Source organism: Platichthys flesus, chromosome 17 (assembly GCF_949316205.1).
Source record: "Platichthys flesus chromosome 17, fPlaFle2.1, whole genome shotgun sequence".
Classification (NCBI taxonomy): Eukaryota; Metazoa; Chordata; class Actinopteri; order Pleuronectiformes; family Pleuronectidae; genus Platichthys; species Platichthys flesus.
The window spans coordinates 18747495-18762551 of record NC_084961.1 but is presented as its reverse complement, the minus strand read 5'-3'; the positions used below and the strand labels follow the sequence as shown (position 1 = coordinate 18762551).

General features: G+C 42.2%; 1 protein-coding gene across 3 annotated transcripts; it reads right to left on the bottom strand.

Annotated features, from left to right (window-relative positions):
* Positions 1–88: 88 nt before the first annotated feature.
* On the bottom strand, positions 89–13664 carry ube2e1 (ubiquitin-conjugating enzyme E2E 1). Of its 3 annotated transcripts, none has more exons than XM_062409798.1 (6): positions 13559–13664; positions 12510–12686; positions 12223–12273; positions 3213–3345; positions 2146–2293; positions 89–497 (listed from the first exon to the last, which is right to left on the bottom strand). In XM_062409798.1, exons 2-6 carry the CDS (start codon positions 12677–12679, stop codon positions 400–402), a joined length of 600 nt encoding a protein of 199 aa, XP_062265782.1. In that variant the 5' UTR covers positions 12680–12686; positions 13559–13664; the 3' UTR covers positions 89–399. The 3 variants fall into 3 exon arrangements, with proteins under 3 accessions (XP_062265782.1, XP_062265783.1, XP_062265781.1); XM_062409799.1 differs by lacking the exon at positions 13559–13664 and adding an exon at positions 13087–13520; XM_062409797.1 differs by lacking the exon at positions 13559–13664 and adding an exon at positions 12938–13078.
* Positions 13665–15057: the final 1393 nt, after the last annotated feature.

The following is a 15057-nucleotide window of genomic DNA, read 5'->3' as shown; positions in this document are numbered from 1 at the left end:
GATCAGAACGGAGCACAGGTCACTACCAGGATCCATCCATATCTAAACGTGTCTTCATGTGTAAAAGACCTTGGAGAGGGAAGCAAACTCCAACCGGAACCTTTAATGCATGTGAGAATTTATAATGACTTTCAGGGATCATGTTGTGACAAGTTTCATCAAACAGTTTTTACATTACATTTAGTATTTACAGTCATCCTTCAAGCTAAAAAAAACAAAACAAGAGAAACATTTAAACGCATTATTGCCAAATTTGATTATAGTTTTAATAAAATAAATGACAACAAAAGTTATCTTAAGAGTTAAGACTTAAATTCGGAGATAAAAATCATCCCCACACTTCAAGGTCTCCCCCCCAGCATCCCTGACTCGTCCGAGCAGCAGCAGCCCCTCTGGTGATTATGTGGCGTAGCGTTTGGTCCACTGTTTGGCTATCCTGTCATGTTCAGGTCTGTTCGTTGTGTACTGTGTGGCGATGCTTGCAACCAGGGGATCGGCTGGAAACACACAAAGACAAAACGGGGCATTAGAAATCTGTCCAAGCGTCTTTAGGACTTACAGACTGTCATTCGATAACCTAATGTATAGATTATAATTTGTTTCTATAGATATCACAGTAAAATATCAATTGTAGATTATTTTGGTCACAAGAAATGTGACAGCCCTACATAAAGGACAATGAGCCACATTAACCATTTGTACGAACACATTTGTTCTTGAATGTGCATATGGCTTTGTTGCATTCACCAATTTTCTTGTATTTTCTTCTCATTTTCTTAAAAAGGATGAACATAATTTACGAGTGCTTAGGACCTGTCTTAGGAGTCACCAAAAACTCAGTCTGTTGTTTCTCAAATAATGTTTTGTACTAATGGAACATATATTTCATTCGTTTTAAGCAATTCTAAAGCTATTGTCGTGCACTCACTCATATACGTGGCCTAGGGGATAGAGCGGGTGCTCTGCAACAAGAAGGTTGCCGGTTCGAATCCCACTCTATCCCATCTGCATGCCTAAGTGTCCTTGGCAAGATACTGAACCCCTAGATGGCCCCTCATAAAATGATGAGTGTTCTAAAAAAAAATGTAAGTCGCTTTGGATAAAAGCGTCAGCTAAATGACATGTAATGTAATGTAATACACACACGTGGCGCTGATCCTGTTTACGCAAGTCACCACCATACTTTTCTAACGAAGCGTTTGTTGAACCTGCTGTGGCATGATTGCACAAATTCACCACAGAAACCAATGTAAAAGCATACAAACATGTTAATGCATGAGGCCCATTGATCAGATATTTACACACAGTGCATCCATTCTGGTTATTTTTCTAATAAAAAAAATAAAATAATAATTGCCCCTTTTTTGACATTAATACACAAAAAAACTTCCCCACAACAGGAGCTGTCAATATGGACAAAATCTTATATAGCTGCACATGTGATTAAATATCCAAACCTTATTCGTAGTTTAGGAAAACAGTTGACCAAATATATTTAAATAAAATAGTGAATCTGTGAATAACTTACCAAGGTGCCACATTACACTTACTACCCAAACCGCCCCTGATTGAGCTTTTAAATAATCGCAGACTGCCGATGATCCTCCCTGATACTACCCGACAGAAAAGTGTTTACATTTAAAGAGCAACTTCGCTGCAGTAAACCTTCACAACAGAAGAATAGAAAGATTTATTAAATGCTTTTCCTCAGGCAGTCTCAGCACAAACGCTGTGTTTACGTCTCCAGTCACAAGGGCTTAGCCTGGTGATATAAGGGGATTTAAAGGTCTGTAATATGAGCTGGAGTCACATAGCGCATTTAAGAATAATACATTTAACTTTTAGATCCTTTAAGTAAAGTCCTGTAGGGCCATAATGAGAATTGCATTATTTCTCCTCTCATGTTCGGAAAAAAGGAGATAAGGCTGAGAAGAGTTTTGTGTTTTACGGAACAATGTTATGTTATAATAAGAAGAAGCTGCAGACAGAAATAGATGGGGAAGTGGACAATACTTTAAAACCAAGGGGAACATGTATTTTTAAAAAAGAAAGTCCCAATATATTCAATATTCAATCAGCTTTCAGGTGATTTAGAGGCTCTAACTGGGCCTTTTCGTGTGTGTGTGTGTGTGTTGCAGCTCTCACCAGGGTTGCAGTCAGTGAGCAGGGAGCAGATGGACAGCAGGACCTTGGCGATGGTGAGGGCAGGACTCCAGTTGTCCTTCAGGATGTCCAGACAGATCACCCCCTGACTGTTGATGTTACAGTGGTAGATCCTGGTGCGGAACGTCACCTGGACGATGCACACAGAACAAGAGGATCAAAATCACGAAACAGATTTATTATTGTTCAACACAAAGACACAGCAAAAACCAGGAAGGGGAACAAGACTCACATCAGCATTTACAATTACAAAGAAAAACAGTAAAAAAAAAATTATAACTTGGTTAGGGAGGGGGGTCATTATGTTTGGCTTACATTCATTTATTGTTGTAGGTGTGTGCATGTGTATGATTTTTGTAGATTGGAAGATAAGAGAGGCCAGAAGAGCAGAGACAGTTTGACAATATCTGCCAGAGGGAGAAAGATAAATATAACAATATAGGGACCTCACTGGTTGGGCATTGATGAGCTGTGGAAGGATGTTTGGTCAAAGCTGAATTATTATCTTTTTCGCTCTTGCACAAAACAGATTTAACACATTATGTTCTCATTTGTCTGCCAGACTCCATGGAAAATATTGACTGTTCCTTAATGCCCGTTATCAGGCCATCTGCTTTGTGAAGAGTCACTCCACAACTTAACTGCAGTGTCAACATCAACTCACTGAACAGCACTGACAGTTTTATTTCTTACAAACTAGTTTGCACAAACCTACTGCATCACAAAAGCAGAAAGAAGAAACTGAGGTGACAATGAAATTAAATAATGCTGCTCCACAGGTTACACTTGTGCAGAAATGAAGAGCAGAACCTTAGGAATTAAAACAAAGCTGTCTGAATGTTTGAAAACATGAGATGATAGTACATTTCTACACATTTGAATGGGTAACAACCATCTGAGTAATGCCACTGTATGTGTGAGCTGCTGATCTCACTTGGTTGTGTGCCCTCTAGTGAAAAATTGGAAAATTACACCTCTCCAAAGGAGCTCCATCAGCACATGATGCACAAAAACAGGCTGACAGACATCTATTTAAAGAGAAGTTTGACCTTGGGTGGTTTGAAGGGGTAGTCTGGTGTGAAGGCGATGTCCAGGAAAAACACTCCTCCCTCGTACACGGAGCCTGGAGGGCCCAGGATGGTCGACCTCCACTCATAGATGTTGTCTCCTTTAGGTCCGGCACTGTCAAGACACAGGAAAAATCGACTCTGGTTTAACATTCGGAGGCTACGGTGTCTTTAGCAACTAGAAAACAACTGAGGTAACTCTGCTGTACCGACAGTGACTCATTTGAAAGCTCAGTATTAAATAAAAAACATGATATATACTAGACTCATTTCACGTACATTAAAATGTTTGCAATTTTTTTTGAATTTCATAGTTTACATTACATACTATTAGAAAATTGTATTTGTGATTATTGACTGATCTTTGGAAATAATTAAATATTTTGAGATTCAGGATTATACAATTTTTTTATGAGCAGGAAGAAATCCAAATAAATAAAAAGATCAACATAGCCTCATTTGCCTATTGAGATAAAACTGCATCCTAACAGGATTCAAAGTACAGCAGCTGAACAGACAGTCCACAGCAGCTCCTCTCTGCGTTTTGATGGCAGAGAAGTTTTCACAGATTTGAGCGGCTGATGAAGCGCTCAGAGAAAAGACACTCTACTGTTTCACATTCCATTGTTAAATAAGCAGAGCTCTTACAGCACGTCAGAGGCATTCAAATGAAATTGAAAAACAGCACATGCACAACACCGTGTACAGCAATATATTTAGACGGAAACTATTTGAATATTTAAACAAACAAAGTACGATGTATTATTCAAAACTATTACTTATTCAGTCACGGCAATTCCAAGAATAATACAGGCCAGCGTAGCTCTGACTGCACACACTGATTCCTCTGCCGGTCGTCTGTCAATATCAGCCAAACATCGTATTCTGTCTCTGTCAATCACACCTACACACACACAGAAACACAGACTGCTGACTACCTGGATCATGGCCATTATGATTTTGTAGACTGCTCTTAATGAGCAAGAATCACCACCTTAATCATCTCTGTGTCTCCTGTGTAATAATAATAATCTATTGAGGAGGGTCAAGACTTGTGAAGCCTGGAGCTCACACTCTCCTCCATGGTGTCCTTTCCTGCACCCCCCACTGTGCATTGCTTCCATGTGACAAAAAGAAAAGAGTGATAATGTAGGCAGGGTAAAATCTGTAGAATCAGACACTTAACTGAGCTAAGAACATAATTAAAGGTGACGTCCAAAATTCACAGCAGGACCAGATCTACCCACTAGGGGGCAGTGGGGTAAGGGTCAGGTGTGAGCCTCTGCACATCTCTATGGCGGCTTATCTGGAGGGGCTGTACCTGTGTGAACATACATGTCCGACTGAGAGCCTCCGAACTTTCTGCTTTCTTCTGGATTCCCTGTGAGGTAGTGGGTGTGTTGATGATGTTACTCACACACGACAGTTGTTGCGTCGTTCATGTGTGAAAGACAAACGTCTGGACCCAACTCTACAGACATCATCCGGAGGTCAGAAAACAACTATACTCTCTGTGAATCATGTGCTATGGGCTGAAACGGTTGATCAATGATCTAATTAGATGCCAGAAGGTTAATTAAATGGCAGATAAATCAATTAACTACAAAAGCAATCAATTAAGCTAATTTGCAAATAACAACTGCCATAAAATTTGGTGGTTCAAGTTTCCTAAATTCTCGCCTCATATTATTATATTCCTATAGTTCTTGGTCAAACAACAGAATCAATTGAAACAAATAATCTTTAGCAATGAGCATTTTCCCAATTTCTGATGTTTGTATTTCATCAATTTTGTCATATCGTCACTTATCGGATGACATCATACGATTTGGAATCATTTTCTGATCAATACAAGCTGTAGTTTGTCTATTTGTTGAGAAAACACACGCACACGTGCACACAAACATGCACACAAACACACAATTCCTGCAGGAAAATTACAGTTAATTGCATTGATATCACCTCATTCACAAACTGACTGATGGCTTCTGTTGCCACAGGAGAAAGCGGATCAGTGTGTGTAAAATGGGGGAGGAGCTGTGAAAGAGCCGTTGGGGGGGGGGGGGTTCCATTATTATGACCACCAGCGAGGGAACAGAAAAAGAACAGAGAACACTTCTCTGTATATATGTAAATGAACTTCAGTGGCATCACAAATTACAGCTTCAAATATCACCACACACAAATCGAAACCTCTAAAACTATTTTCACTCTAAGTGATCGTAACCTTCATGCAAGTAATGGTTATATAATACGAAGATGTAAAAAGTCAGTCCCACTGCTGAATACAGTGTAAGTGATGGCTTGACGCACAGAATACAGACTGATAACAAAAGCAACTCCTACCCACATGTGAAAGTAAAGGGGGAGGAACCCCCCCCCCCCCCCCCCCCGCTCACTACAAAAATACCACGTCCCTTTGAGGAATGCACTTCATTAACAGTGTGTTAGCAGCGTTCCTCCAGGGGGACGCCTGACCTGGGGAGGGACTGATGATACACATGTTACTGGCCACAGCACAAGATCTCAATCAGGACCCACTTCTATGTCCAGAATCGGTAATGAATCATTTGTCACCGAATCAACAAGACCAAGTTGTTTTTTTTCTCCACCTGACAACAGATTCGTCTGACATTCACAGACAAGCCACAGAGAGAAAGAGACAGAGCCCGAGAGACAGACAGAGAGAGAAAGAGAGAGGGAGACAGAGAAAGATAGAGAGACGGAGAGAGAGACAAAGAGACAGAGGGAGACAGAGAAGAAGAAAGATAGAGAGACGGAGAGAGAGACAAAGAGGCCGGGCTTCCTCCCCGCCTGACGCCGACCCGCACACAAAGGCCACCCAGTGCTTTCTGTGAGCCAGTAATATGCCATGTTATCACTGTGGTCATTCACTTCAATATCAGGAGAGAGGGGGGGTTCTTCTATAGCACACACACTCACAGCTGACATTTCAGCTGTTTCCGTTTTTTCTAAGCTTTTAACCTTTGAAAAAGGCACACAGCGGTTTACCCAAAACTGAGTCCCGCAGCACTGCAGAGGAGAACAGAGGTTGAATATGTTCACTGAGCCGACACCATTCATCTGCTGCAGATAAAATCAGCTCCATTATGGAGATGTTCAGGTCTCAATGTGCAGTATTTTGGGTAATTCATACAAACATATGGAGAAAACCTAAAAGAGCGCTTGAATTCATATTAAAGGATTTTTTATTAACCTTATTTAACCAGTTAACCAGGTTCCCCTGGGATTATAAAAATCAATTTTTTTTTTTTTTAAAAAGGGAATCTTGGCCAAGACAGGAAGCAACAAAGAACAAGTTAAGCAGGCACAAAACAATATAATCAGGGTTACAATGTAAAAAACATGAAATAAGGTGCAAAACAATTAACTTTTATTTTTTATATTTTCACCTACAACCTGTCTAGACTTTGAAATGAGCTCGTATTGGTAACCGTTGAATTTTTCTATAATTTTGCTATGTAAAACATATGTTGTCATTTGGTGATTGAATAGAAATGTATTAAATGAAACACTGTATTTTTGTAAGTGTTGACAGTCAACACTAACAATGTACTTAGTGAGAGTCATGCTTTACTTCACACAGGATCAGTGTTTTACCTCCCACAGTTCTGATTTATTATCAAATGATATCATGATTGCAGAAGATATTTTCCTCTATGGAGTAACATCAGTGTCCAATGACCATCTCGAACCAGTGACTATTACCATGAAAGGCAGATCTAACTCTCACATAACTTATGAACACTTAATTAGAGCCTGATGGCGTTTATATGAAGCTTTACGGCACTAGAACCAGGTAAATGTTGAGGTACAATTAACGCTCAGAATGTTGGTGGATTTTTGCCTGACTGGCCAGAAGAAGGGGGTGAGCAGGGTTTGTCTTTTTGGGGTTGGATGCAGGCTCCACCCACTCAACAGTTAGAAACGGTATTGATATTTTCTGCTCTTATTTCCAATTATCTGAGCAAGAACCCACCAAAAAAATCCTAACTTTCGCTTGTCGGAGCAAGCCGAACCCCTAGTCAGGCTTCTCACACAGAAATGTCACCAACCAAATAAAAATACAAAGCGCTATTGAAACTGCAAAGAAGTTACAGCTATTATTGTATTTTCAGTAAATGAAGTTTAACAAACAAAAAAGCTAATTTTACTTTTACCTTCAGTGTAAAAGCCTCAGAGCTGAAAAGATCAAAATACATCTGTTCTCTTTTTCTATTCTTCCCTCTGTACTAAGCACATTTGTGTCTTCATATGTAAATGGATCCATTCAACACTTTGTGTTGCTTCACAATGCTTTTTACTCTAACATCACTTTTGTGCGAGTTTTGTCTCTAAATTGTTGACCTCAATGTGCATGCTGCCTGCAGACTCATTTTCAATCACCACTACCTGCTTAAAATGCTATTGTGATGATAGGGAGAGAGACTGTAATAATCTGCCTGACTGAGACAATGTAATGACTCCACTTCAGTTGAGTGCCACGGCCAACCTGTGCAAGAGCACCGCACACACCACAGCTCCCACCCCACCACACCCATTTAGTACATGGCAATCAGCCTGTATAGGTTCTCTCAGTGCGACTTGAGAACAGAGCAGGAGGAAGATCACATGGTTCATACTGCTCCACTGACACAAACAGTCATTACATACTATTAAGTCTTTCCAATTGCTGGAGCTGAGCAAAACAGCTGAAAACTACCAGAATGTCGTCGGTAAGAAAAATTATCATATCACAACATTCAATTTTGTAGAAGTAAAATCCCAAATAAACTCATTTATATACATCAGAGTTAAATATGTTCAACATTTAAGAACTACTCTCTAACAAAAATCAACAAAACATATCTCAATATATGGTAGTACTGTTTTACTGGCCAGATGAATAAATCTGCATGAAATGTCTTAATGTAGCCTACAAATTTTACTGCTGGTTTAACAGTGACTTGACATTGTATTGTCCAGTTTCAACTGTGAGGAAGATTGACTGTTCAAAGCCCCATATATGGTCTCTAGAGGCTGAAGGATTCAATTCAACCCAGGAAAGAAATCAGTAAGAGAGCAGATTCATATATATATGCTAATTAGACATATTTACATCAATTGCACACATGATGATTAATTCAAGGATATCTTCCCTGTTTTGGTAAAATCCTCAGCCATTTGATTAACTGGCCAACAGAGGCACTGATGCTCTGTCTAGAAAAGCAGTCCGAGTGGTGTGTCTTTATTTAGTACACCACCAGACAACAAACAGCAGCTTTGCTTGTAATCCCTCCGCTCAATATTTCTTTACCCCTTACTTGGACCATGACATCACATTTTCCAGGGGGCTGAGCACAGGGAAGTTCTGTTGCACACAGGGCTGATGTGATGGCAGCGGCGCAGCATTCCCACGAGTAAGACTAATGGGTTGTTCAGACTAAATGTGACATTTCCCTGCAGGACATTGACAAATGCGAAGATGTGAATAGACGACAATTCTCAAATGCAAACATGGGGGGGGGGGGTTAGTAAAGGTTGGAAACCATAAACCAATCCAAGTTTGTTTAATGGATGTTGGGTTCAGAGGCTGGACTGGTACCGGCCGGGTGGGGCTGAGAGACGAGTGCAATCCCAAATGACATCAAACGGAGAGGAAGTACAAAACAAGACTTTTCGATAACATGTTTCTTAGAATGGACTGAGTAAAAAGGTCCATGGAGTGACTGTTTTCATACTTTGAGGGTCCCGACTGACCCCCTTCAAGTAATTACAGATTATAAAAGCCCGCAAAATGTATTTGACACAATATGGGCCCTTTAATGATGTCCTTACTTCCTGCAATTGCTCAGAAAGGCTGAACACTGTGAAAACAACAGAGCCATGGTTCAGTTTGATCCGAGACCAACTCTTTAGGTCAGACTTAATTTTGGTCTATTGGTCGGGAGTGTTTCACAAAGTTAATTTCCAATATTCAGTGAGGATTGTACACAGACTTAATTGAGTTTGTTGGGGATCATGAAGAATATACATTGTTCTGCAATTTTTCAGCTCAACATGTGGGACTACACAGATAGACTTTGCTTTGGACTTCATTTTCTTCAAGAAACCCTTCCAAGGTCTAAGCCCAACAGAATTAATCACCACTTGAGGTTAACCAGGAACTATCTGATGTGAGCATTACTTACTTTTATCATTTGTAAGAATTTTCCATCTTGGATGCTCAGATACACACACAAACATTTCAGTTGGCAGAAAAAAGTCAAACTCAGCCGTACCTGCAGCTGACGGGAGGTAAATGGAACCTCTATTTCCCTTTGCTACCCACCTTAAGCCTGCCACGTAGGAGGGGAACTTCTTCAAACTTCCATCTGTGCAGCAGCAGCTCAGAGCTCAGTGCTGCTTTCAGGTCTTTGTGAAGTAACTGCATTGTACGGGCCAGCCACTTCCTCTCCAGGGAGGAGGCTTTTTATAGATATGAAGAAACTGTTGAGAAAACCTCAGTAGCCTCCAACACGCAAAGCCAGTAACACACTGCAGAGGTGTGTGTGTATGTGTGCTCACATCAGCAGCGAAACAGAGAGGTCTCAGGCCACACACACACACACACTCACTCACTCACTCACACACACACAGGATTACGTGATTTACAAATGGTTCGAGTTTAACACATCAATGAACCATCCAACCCTGATCAGCACTAGCAGATACCCTACTGTTCAGCTTCTGACCAATGCAATGTCAGGAATCTGTGACAATGTCTTCAGGTGTCTGGGGAAACGGGACGTCGGGGACACAAAGATCAGGATGTGAGCAATTAATGAAATAGCTGCTTGCGAGGAAAAAGGGATAAAACATAAGGAAATGCAGGGCAGAACCGTGATGTCTGCACTTCACACTTCAGTGACAACGAGGCTGTAAAAAAATAAAAGAGGGCCTGCGCAGCATTCCCTGAGTTGTGTGTAATTGGACTTGGATGAATGCCAGATGAAAGACGCTGCCTTAAAGTGTTTGCAAGCTAAAGTTTGATACGACAGAGGACAGATGTTGACAGGCACTAGTCTGGAAAAAGGGAGCAGGCCAAAAACGCCAAACCCACTGACTCACCGGTGTGCAATCCATTAAACAGCACCTGCAAGGCGAAGCTAGCCAGCTCTGTTCACACCCCTAATGAGCAGAATCCCTGCTTAATGAAGCACAAAGAACTAAACAATCCCTTAAAAATCCCCTTAGTGCACAGGGGAAACGGAAACGGAAAGATGAGGCCTTCTTTTTCACACTGCTAGAGATAAGAGAAATCCCACACACACACAGATGTGGAGCACTAAGTCAGTTCCTTCATGGCCAGGTTAGAACAACGTCCTCTGAACTCGGGTGTCACCATGTCGACCAAAGGGAGACACTCGAGAACGCACACTCCCATGATCCTCCAGGAGAACCGGTGCAGTAAGAACGGCCGTCACGTTAAGGCAACAATTGAAAAAAGGAGGCGCTACAGGTGCAGCCCACAGTCGGTTTGAAAATTGCTCACACACGTGCTCCTAACATGAAGTGGAGTCACACGCGATCTGAGGCAGTCTGCCCTCAGTCATTCCTCATTAAGTTGCACAGGCTCACAAAAATACAGTTTCATTAAAGAGAAATGGCTCAGTCTTTGGCTTTGAGCAAACATGTCTCAAACAGGAGGAGACTCAGCATTTACTGGGGACTACTTTCACTTGTGAACTAACACACATAAGTGCAGTGCCCCTTTAAACCTGCGTGTTTGGAACGGGCTGTTTTTCTCGGCCTGTGTTAATGCTGGCTGCAGCTTCCATTGTTAAACTGCCAAAGTGACCTGCAGCGATTGAGCCACGGCAAGTAAAGACCTGCTGCTAGACTCAGGCTGCAGAACCCTGGGGCCACGGCAGCTTCACAAAGAGCTGTTCACCTGTTTGTTCAGAGCTCAGTGAAGCTCCCCTCTATGCGCGGAGCTCCAGACCGGAGAACCCGTTGACATTGTCCTGAATGCGTTCGTTGGGAACACGCTGACGTCCTGTGATCAACTTCTAGGAGCGCGGATTTGTTCAAAATGTATTAATATTGAACGTATCTAAACAGCACCAAATTCACCACCGAACTGCTTTTGGTCCTTAACAATACTTATGCCAAGTTTAAAGCTATTAAGATGATTGGTTCTCCAGATATACGTTCCACACAGACAGATTTGAGAAAATTTTAGATTTCATGTTGTAGTGACCATTCGAGGCGGCAGGACGGCGTACCGGCACTACAGCGTGTGTACAATGTGACGATAGAAGTCACCCAGTGTAACAGTGGGGCTCCGTGGTGTTTGTTCATAGCTTTTGGACAGAACTAAAGCAGCTTAATGGAATTCAGTCAGATAATCGAAAACTGGAACATTTTGATTGGACTGTCCTTTAAATGAATAATACTAGAATGGGTACCTCTGCCAAGGCCCAGCCGTCCCCTGAAATTCAATCAAGCTGCACCAAATTTCCCCCATGGAGACCACTCCCCTTAATATGCCTGATTTTTTTCATCAAGATCCATGAATTATTCCTTGGGGAAATCAGTGAAAATGGCAACAAATGTACTATATCACAAAGAAAGTGATAAAAACAATTGCTGGAGCTGCACCAACATGTAACAGGCTCTTCCCACACGGCCTCCTTTCACCAAATCCAGTTTTAATCCGTTTTGTCCGGTCGTTTTTGCATAATCTTGCCAACAATCAAATGGAGATATGATTAACTGAGGTTTCTATTAGCTTTATGAGCAGGAGAATTCTAAGAGTCTTTTAGATTCTTTCTCTTCTTCTGACTGGACACAAACTCAGATGAGATTTCACATCACATTCAAGGCACCTAGAATGAATACCTCTAAATATCCTCAGAACCAAAAACAGACACACACAAACACACACGTCAATGGCCCAGATGCTTTGAATGGCACATTACACCTTCTCCATGACGATTGATACACTCACCTGCAGTTTGGTGGTGGATCCAGTGTGATGTCGGCCAGCTCCTTCTGAATTCTGCACAGGCAAAAACAAAGAGGCTAGGGTCAAAAGCGAAGCTCGGATCAAATAACGCGGATCACACTCAGGAGCCCAGATCGACGCCTGACGGACAACATAGTGAACGTCAGGCCCGGAGGATATTAAAAACCTAAAATACATCTATGAGCCTTTCAACCATCACAGCAACGTAGAGTGGTGTGAATATAATGCAGTGTAGGTCATTGACACCTGGTCGCTCTCAGGCCGTTCACCTTTTAGCACTGGTGGAGATGAGCTTGGATGACTTGTTCATGATGGCTTTGCTTTCTCGTTTCTTCGGGGGGGTCACGTCCTCCTCCTGATGTTGCTGAAGGTGATGCTGATGAGTTGAGGACGACGAGGAGAAAGAGCCGGTGCTGGTACGGGAATCCTCATCCGACATACCCAGCCTGGGGAAATAAGCAGGAACACATGAGGTTAGAAAGGTCAAGAGGTCAATGTAAAGCCTCCACGTTAGCACGGCTGCTTAAAGATCCTTAAACAGGCTTCACTCCCAGTAATATGTAAATTGTATATCGCCTTTTCTCCACTAACAGATTGCTGTCAATTAATGTTTTATCTAAATCTACATACAGCAGACACTGTTCCTCTATAAAAAAAAAAGGCTAAAGACTGCGACCACACATCCCAGTCTCCTTACAGTTCCGTCATTTACAACCAGCAGGCCTGTACAAGATGCTGAGCCGGGCTCCATCACTGTAAATCGACCAGTGTGTGTTACAGCGGGTGTTGGGTGGTTATCAGAGGATCATCACCCCCCCCTCCTCTTTCATGACGCTGAATTCTGACCCGGCTCGTGTCTGCACAGTTTATTTCTAGAGCCCTCGGGATGCGACAAAGGAAGTGATCCGGTTCTGGAAGAGTCGGGCCGGAGGGGCCCGGCGGCGAGGAGGCGGGACCGGACACCGGGACCGGATCGAGACGGAGGCGAAGGCGGAGAAGGTTCTTCGACGGCAGGGCGATGTCGCAGTTGTTGCGGGGAGAGTCCGACAATTCCAGCTCAGCTCCGCAGCCTCCGAGAGGAAGCAAACTTTTACCCGGCGGAAGAAGTGGGTCAGGCGGCAGCAGCAGCTCCGGACACACGGTCCACTGAGAGCCGACAGCCGCTCATGTGGAGGCTCCTCGGGTTTAAAGCTGCGGGTCGGAGCAGCAGGATGAACCGACTCCACGCACTCCTCTCACGGACACACGTGCGCGCTCCCCCCTAAAACACACAAACTGTGAAAACAAAACCAGTTCTAATACAAACATACATTGATACCTTTCTTTGTGTGTGTGCGTGCGTGTGTGTGTGTCTCCGCCGCCTGGACACACCACTGTGAACACACCTGTATTGGAGAGAAATTACACTTCCGGTCAATGTCTAAAAATAAAAGTACATGCGGTGGCAAACAAATATTGAATGAGGCAGAGGTAAGTACAGGAACAACACACATAAGTGACTGTAATGCACGCATTGTGTTTATCTGCCTAATAAAAACGGAACACAGCAAAACAATTATTGAACTAATTTGTTTATTATTTATATTTATATATTTAAATATTATATCTTCTATATTTGGAATTGATGTTGTTGGCTCATGCCATAGAGTCTAATGTCATTATTGTCGATTTAGTTTAATAGCAAAACATACATAAACCTTTATTATCTTTTGTTATTGTTTAAATTTGTATCCAGCTCTTTTGAGACCGTTAACTAATATGCGATAAAGGTGATAGATGGATGAATGTGTACAATACTGTTATAAATATCATTATAATTATAATTATAATTATTATTATTATTATTATTAATATCATTTTCATATTGAAAGTGTGTTCAGTTGTCGGGATAAATATCAGGGTTTGTGGTCGGGTTCAAAATCTCAAGTGTTCCACTGAGGTGTAGTGCCTTTATTTTGAAGAGCTCAATCATGCCTTTTCCGGGATTATCGCGCACGATGAACACAAGCTCGCCGGAAGTGTTTCTCCAGCAGCAGACGGACCTCCTGACAATGTCATACAAACACACACACGCATACACGCACGCACGCACACACACACACATGCACACACAAACACATACAGGAGCTAAAACCCTTCAACCGTTGGAGCCATGACTTCTGAAGGAGGCCCTGAAGGGACTCAGACTAATGTCTTGTGAGGTGATGCCTCATTTACTCTCCTGTGTGTCTCCATGACCTCACCCACCTGCAGCAGGTGTGATCCTCTGCTCCTGCTGAAGCTGAGATGTTATCTTCCTCTTGCTCACTGTCAACCAGAGAGCTGCACACATAGAACACACAGACGACATGCTCCATCATCTCTGTGGAGGAAGCATCATTACCAGGCCTCCTCATTACTGGGAAGTAATAAATTGACGCTGCTGTTAGCCATCAGCCGGAGTTACTGCCTGGCAATAAACACAGCGGCCGAGTGCAGAGGGACACTTTTATAAATGACACTTTACAGCTCACATATGACATGTGTTGCAGGTTAAATAAACATTAAAAAAAGTAATAACGTGGCCCTTTTAATGACTTCTCACAGCATGTCACAGTAACTCCGTGCAAAGCTTCTTAGCCAGAGAAGGTTCTGGAGAACTGTCAGCGACTGAGTTTATTTTTATTATTATGTCTTCATGTGATAGAAAATGGGAACATAACATTTTGTGAAGGATAGAAACTGGCGTCTTAGAGTAAGTCTCCGGGAAATCAATGTCCTCTGAAATCATAGAGACGTGACTTTTCTTGTCTTGATGACCACTCAAAGTGTTATTCA

Excerpts from the sequence above, each read along its gene's own strand:
- ube2e1 (XM_062409797.1), bottom strand. Across the intron at positions 12,274-12,509 it reads ATCTCCACCAGTGCTAAAAG|AATTCAGAAGGAGCTGGCCG; the intron begins GTGAACGGCCTG and ends TTGCCTGTGCAG. Across the intron at positions 2,294-3,212 it reads ACCCCTTCAAACCACCCAAG|GTGACGTTCCGCACCAGGAT; the intron begins GTCAAACTTCTC and ends TGCATCGTCCAG.